Below are 6,000 nucleotides of genomic sequence, written 5' to 3' on the forward strand. Positions count from 1 at the left end.
CCAGACCTATTCTTTGTACCCTTAGTAACTGGCAAAGTAGCTTGCACATTGTAAGACATTAAAAAAAATACCTATCATACAACAACTATTGATAATCTCCTACCTCTTCTGTCTGTAACTCACTATTATTTGTCTATTTGTTTTCCTGAGGAACTATCTTGTAGATAACAATATGTAAAACAATAACCATTGATAATTTCCTACCACTTTGTCTGTAATTTGGTAAGCCCCCCCATTATTATGTTATCCTTCTTTTACTCTTTAAAAAAAAAATACGTATCAGTTTTAACTATCAATGTGAATGGTCTCAGTTTACTAATCAAAAGACACAGATTAGCAGAATGCACCCAATGGTATGCTGTATACAAGAAACTCATTTAACCCAAAAAGAAATTCACAGACTAAAAATAAAATAATGAAAAATAATACTCCATGCTATAGGAGCCCCAAAACAAGCAAGACTAGTTATGCTGTGTTTATTTTTTTATTTTTTATTTTTGTCTTTCTGAGACAGGGTCTCGCTATGCAGTTCAGGCTGGCCTTAAGCTCATTTTGTAGCCCAGGCTGTTCTCAAGCTCACAAGGATCCTCCTGCCTGAGCCTCCTGAGTGCTAGGATTACAGGGGTGGGCCACCACGCCTGGCTATGCCATGTTTAAAGTGGACTTTAGGACAAAGCTGACCAAAAGAGGTAAAGAAGGACACTAAATATTAATCAATGGAACTATTTAACAGGAAAAGATAGCAATTATAAACATATGCACCAAACTACGGTGCACCCAACTTTATAAAACATTAATGGACATAAAAGAGCAGATAAACATCAATACAATTATAATTGAAGACCTCAATACCACACATAGATCTACTGCAAATAGGTCTACCACAAATTGATCTACCACAAATAGATCAACTAAAAAAAAAAAAATCAACAAAGAAATATCAGAGTTCAACCAAACTTTTGAACAAATGTACTTAATCGATACATTCAGTGTTCCGCTCAACAATGACAGCATACACGTTCTTTTCAGCAGTACATGGTACTTTCACATATTAGGTAACAAAGCATGCCTAAGTAAATACAAAAGAATCAAAATTTTACCATGTACATTATCAGATCACAGTGCAACAAAACTAGAAAGCAATAGCAATGGAAAGCACAGAAATTATGCAAACATGGAAATTAAACAACATACTCTTGAATAATCAATGGGTCACAAAAAATTAAAGAAAAAATAAGACAGTTCTTAAATTGAATGATAATGCCAGTACAACACATCAAAACTTACAGGACACAATGAAAGCAGTCCTGTGATAGCTGTGAATGACCACATTAGAAAGAAGGAACAATCGCAAACAAAGAACCTAATGATGTACTTCAAGGACCTCGAGAAAACAAGAACAAATCTAGGGCTTGTATAAGGAAGGCAATTATAAATATCAGAGCAGAAATTAATGAAGTGGAGACCAAAAAAATAATACAAAAAATCAATGCATCGAAGAGCTGATTCTTTGAAAGAATAAACAAAACAAACAACCCCTTAGATAATCTTACCCCAAAAAGTAAAGACACAAATCAACGCAATTACAAATGAAAAAGATGAACCCACAAATGACCTTACTGAAATCTAGAAGATTATTAGCAACTACTTCACAAACCTGTATGTCAAAATATAGAGAACTCAGGGGAAAAAAAAAATAGAGAGATTCCTAGATAGACGTGAATTACCAAAACTCAGCCAAGAGACTTAAAAATCCTGAATAATCCAGTAACAGGCAATGAAATTGAAGGGGTAATTTTTAAAACCTATCAACTAAGAAAATCCCAAGACCTGATGAATTCACTGCCAATTCTACAAGAACTTTAGGGAAGCTCTAACACCAATACTCCTCAAGCTCTTTAATGAAATTGAGAGGAAAGGAATACTCCCAAAATCATTCTTGGAAACTATCAATACCCTGATCTCAAAATCAGACAGGGATCCAATCAAAAAAGAGAACTACAGGCCAATCTCTCTAATGAACATAGATGCAAAAATATTCAACAAGGTACTAGCAAACAGGATGCAACAAATCATCAAAATGACCAACTAGGATTCATTCCAGGGATGCAAGGATGTTTCAACATAAAGGAATCAAAAAATGCAAGGAAAAAAATCACATGATCATCTCAAAAGACACAGAAAAAGCCACTGACAAAATCCAACATCCATTCATAACAAAAACCCTGAAGAAAATAGACAGAGAAGGACCTTATCTTACTCTGATAAAAGCTCTTTATGTTCAACCTACTGCCAACACCATATTAAATGGGGAAAAACTGAAAGCTTTCTCTATAACATTAGGAACAAGACAGGATGTCCACTATCACCACTTCTGTTACACAAAGTCCATGAAACATTAGCCAGACCAATCAGGCAAAAGAAAGAAATATGTATAGGAAAGGATAAAGTCATTATTTGCAGATGACATGATCCTCTATTTACCCAAAAAATTCCATCAAATGACTCCTAGAATAACCAAATTCAGCAATGTAGCAGGATACAAAATAAACACAAAAATCAACAGTACTCCTATACACTAATAATGAACTCACTGAGAAAGAAATTAGGAAAACAATACCATTCACAATGGCATCAAGAAAAATTAAATACTTAGAAAAGGAAATCAAGGAGGACATCAAAACACGGAAGGCCAGGTGTGATGGCTGACATCTGTAATCCCAGCACTGAGGAGTCTGAGGCAAGACGATCACTGCGAATTTGAGGCCAGCTTGGGCTATAAAGTGAGTTCAAGGCCAGCCTGAACTACATGGTGAAATCCTGTCTCAAAAAGACAAAAAAAAAGAAAAGCTATCCCTTATTCCTAAATAGGCAGAACCAACATAATCAAAATGGCTATATTTCCAACTGATACATAGATTTAATGCAATCCCAATCAAAGTATCAACAGCATTTCTTACAGATCTACAGAAAACAATCCTAAAATTCATATGAAACCAGAAGAGACCTAGAATAGTAAAAGCAATTCTGGGTAACAAAAGCAAAGCAGAAGACATTGCAATCCCAGGTTTGAAGTTATGCTTCAAAGCTATTATGATTAAAACAACATGGTACTGGCACAAAAACAGATGTGTAGATCAAGGGAACAGAACAGAAGAAGCAGAAACAACCCAGGTACATTCAGCTCTTTGATCTTTGACAAAGAAGTTAAAAGCATACACTGGAAGAAACATAACCTCTTTAATAAGTGGTGCTGGGAAAATTGGAGGTCATGCAGAAGACTGAGCCTAGACCCATGTATATCTCTGTGTACTAAACTAAAATCAAAATGGACCAAAGATCTAAATGCTAAAATGGAAACACTTAACCTGCTGGAAGATAAAACAGGAAAAACTCTAGCAGACACAGGCATAGACAAGGACTTTCTGAACAGAACCCCAATGGCACAATAATTAATAATGAGAATCAACAGAGGGGATTATATCAAATTAAAAGTCTTCTACACAGCAAACAACTAACAGATGAAGAGACAACCTACAGAATGGGAAAAAAGTTTTGGCAACTACTCCTCAGAGGACTAACATTTAGAATATATAAAGAACTCAAAAAAATTAGATCCCTCAAAAATAAAAGACTCAATCAAAAAATAGGCAACCATAATGAATAGATACTTCTCAAAGAAGTAAAAATGGCCAATAAATGCATGAAAAAAATGTTCAATATTGCTGGCCAGTTAGAGAAATGCAAATTAAAACAACATTCAGGTACTATCTTTCTCTAGAAAAAAATGGCTATCATCAAAAAAATCAAATAGAAAATGTGCAGGAAAAGGAACTCTTCTACCTTGCTGGTGAGAGTATAAACTAGTACAACCAGTGTGGAAATTAGTATGGCAATTCCTCAAAAAACTAAAAATTCCACTTGACTCAGCTATTCCCCTTCTACGTATCTTCCCAAAGGATTTAAAGACATCATATTATGAGGATACATGCATACTCATGTTTATAGCAGCACAATTTATAATACAGTAGCTAAATCTTGAAAATGACCTATATGCCCACCAACAGATGAACAGATAAAGAAAATGTGGTTATTTATACACAATGGACTACTACTCTGCCATAAAGAAACTCCAGGCAAGAGTAGGTAAACAGATACAACCTGAGGCCATAATATTAAGTGAAATAGGTCAGACACACAAACTTAAATATCACATGATTTCTCTCATATGAGAAACTATATATATATATATATATATAATATATAAAACCAAAATAAAAGGTAAAGAGGAAGTAGATCTTTTCCAAATAGATGGGGTAGAAGAGATGAAAGGAAGTAGAAGGGAGGGGAGGGAAAAGAACGGAAAGAAAAAATAATGAAAACAGAGCTTTTAGCTGGGTGTGGTGGCACACGACTGTAATCCCAACACTTGGGAGGCTGAGGCAGGAGGATCATTACAAGTTTGAGACCAGCCTGGGCTACAAAGTGAGCTCAAGACCAACCTGACCTGCATAGTGAGACTCTGTGTCAAAAAGGCCAAAGGAAAAGAAAAAAGAAAAGAAAATAGAGCTTTTGCAAAGAAGCAGCAGCAGCAGGGAGGGGTACAAAAACAATTCTTTTTTTGGTCTTTTTGAGACAGGGTCTTGCTACACAGTTCACACTATCCTTGAGCTTACTTTGTAGTCCACATTAGTCTCAAACTTGCAATGATCCTCCTGTTTCAGCCCTAGTGCTGAGCAAAAACAATTTAAGAAGAAAAAAATTGTTAAGATGTATTTAATGCATATATCAACTCCCCACAATATTGTAATCATTATGTACTGGAAACATGTACAAATTTTAAAAATTAATGAACTACATAAATAAGATTTCCTACTGCTTAGTTCTAATTCCATAACTCATAGTCCCCAGACTCATCAAAGTTTTCTAACTTGTCATGATTGCAAATGATCATCATTGGCTTTACACAGGCTTCAGTTTCCCTTTTGTAAAATAAGAATGTCGAGTAATGATCTCTATTCTTTCTTTTTTATTTTTTATTTCTAACAGTCTACAAAGGAGGTAGTAATCACCATTAATTGAATGCTTTTGTGTTGCTGACACTTCACCTACCATCTCATTTCATTTTTCCCACAACTCTTAAGTGACTGGTGCTATAGGTAAAGCAATTTTACAGATGAAGGATCAGGCTCAGAGAAGTTAAGAAACCGTCCCAGTGTCAGGTGGTGGAGTCACAGGCCTGTCTGCATCCCTTACAGTTTTCATATACTGACAGTTTAAGAAGATCCTGCCAGGCGTGGCGGCGCACGCCTGTAATCCCAGCACTCAGAAAGGTGACGCAGGCGGATGGGAGGCTGAGGCAGGCGGATCACTGCGAGTTCGAGACCAGCCTGGGCTACAAAATGAGCTCAAGGCCAGCCTGAACTGCGCAGTGAGACCCTGTTTCAAAACGGGAAAAAAAAAAAAAAAAGATCCTGAAAGGGCCTGGCGTGGTGACACGTCTCTGTAATCCCAGCACTCGGGACGGTGAGGCTGGAGGATCACTGAATTCAAGGCCAGCCTGGGGCACACAGGTGAGTTCAAGCCCACCCTGAACTACACAGCAAGCCCCTGCCTCGGAGAGAGAGGGAGGGTAGGAGGGGGGACGAGGAGGGAGGGAGAGAGAGAGAAGGAAATGAAGGAAGGAGGGAGGGAGGGAAGGAGGGAGCCTGAAAGTGTCCGGGCCAACCATTAACTTGCAGCTAGAAACCACCCATCTGGGTGCCGGGCCTGAGCGCGGCCCGGAGCCCAGGACACCCGACGACGCCCGCACACGGGAGACCGCCCACCTCCTCCCACTGATCCTCGTGGAAGCCGCCGCGGTAAGGCTGGCTCCGGAACTTGTCCAGGAACGCGTCCATGTGCCTGTCGTCCGCAGCGTCCGGCTGAGAGCCCTCCATGGCTGTTCCCGGGCCGCCCGCTGGGGCTCGGAAGCTGCGCGGCCGCTTCCGGCGGCGCGGC

The 6,000-nt window shown here is 38.5% G+C and overlaps 1 protein-coding gene across 3 annotated transcripts in view; it reads right to left on the minus strand.

Annotated features, from left to right (window-relative positions):
• Ttc4 (tetratricopeptide repeat domain 4) overlaps positions 1–6,000 on the minus strand; it is a 39,994-nt gene extending 33,994 nt beyond the window's left edge. Inside the window, exon 1 of one of the 3 annotated variants that reach the window (XR_001236700.1) lies at positions 5,829–6,000. Coding sequence is in view for 1 of the 3 variants with exons in the window: in XM_005398518.2 (XP_005398575.1) it covers positions 5,829–5,939 (111 nt within the window). In the remaining 2 variants the exon portion in view is untranslated. The remainder of the gene's footprint in view (positions 1–5,828) is intronic. The other 2 variants (XM_005398518.2, XM_005398519.2) reach the window with 2 other exon arrangements.

The sequence above is a fragment of the Chinchilla lanigera genome, unplaced genomic scaffold (genome assembly GCF_000276665.1).
Source record: "Chinchilla lanigera isolate Chin_1 unplaced genomic scaffold, ChiLan1.0 scaffold00063, whole genome shotgun sequence".
NCBI classification, from domain to species: Eukaryota; Metazoa; Chordata; class Mammalia; order Rodentia; family Chinchillidae; genus Chinchilla; species Chinchilla lanigera.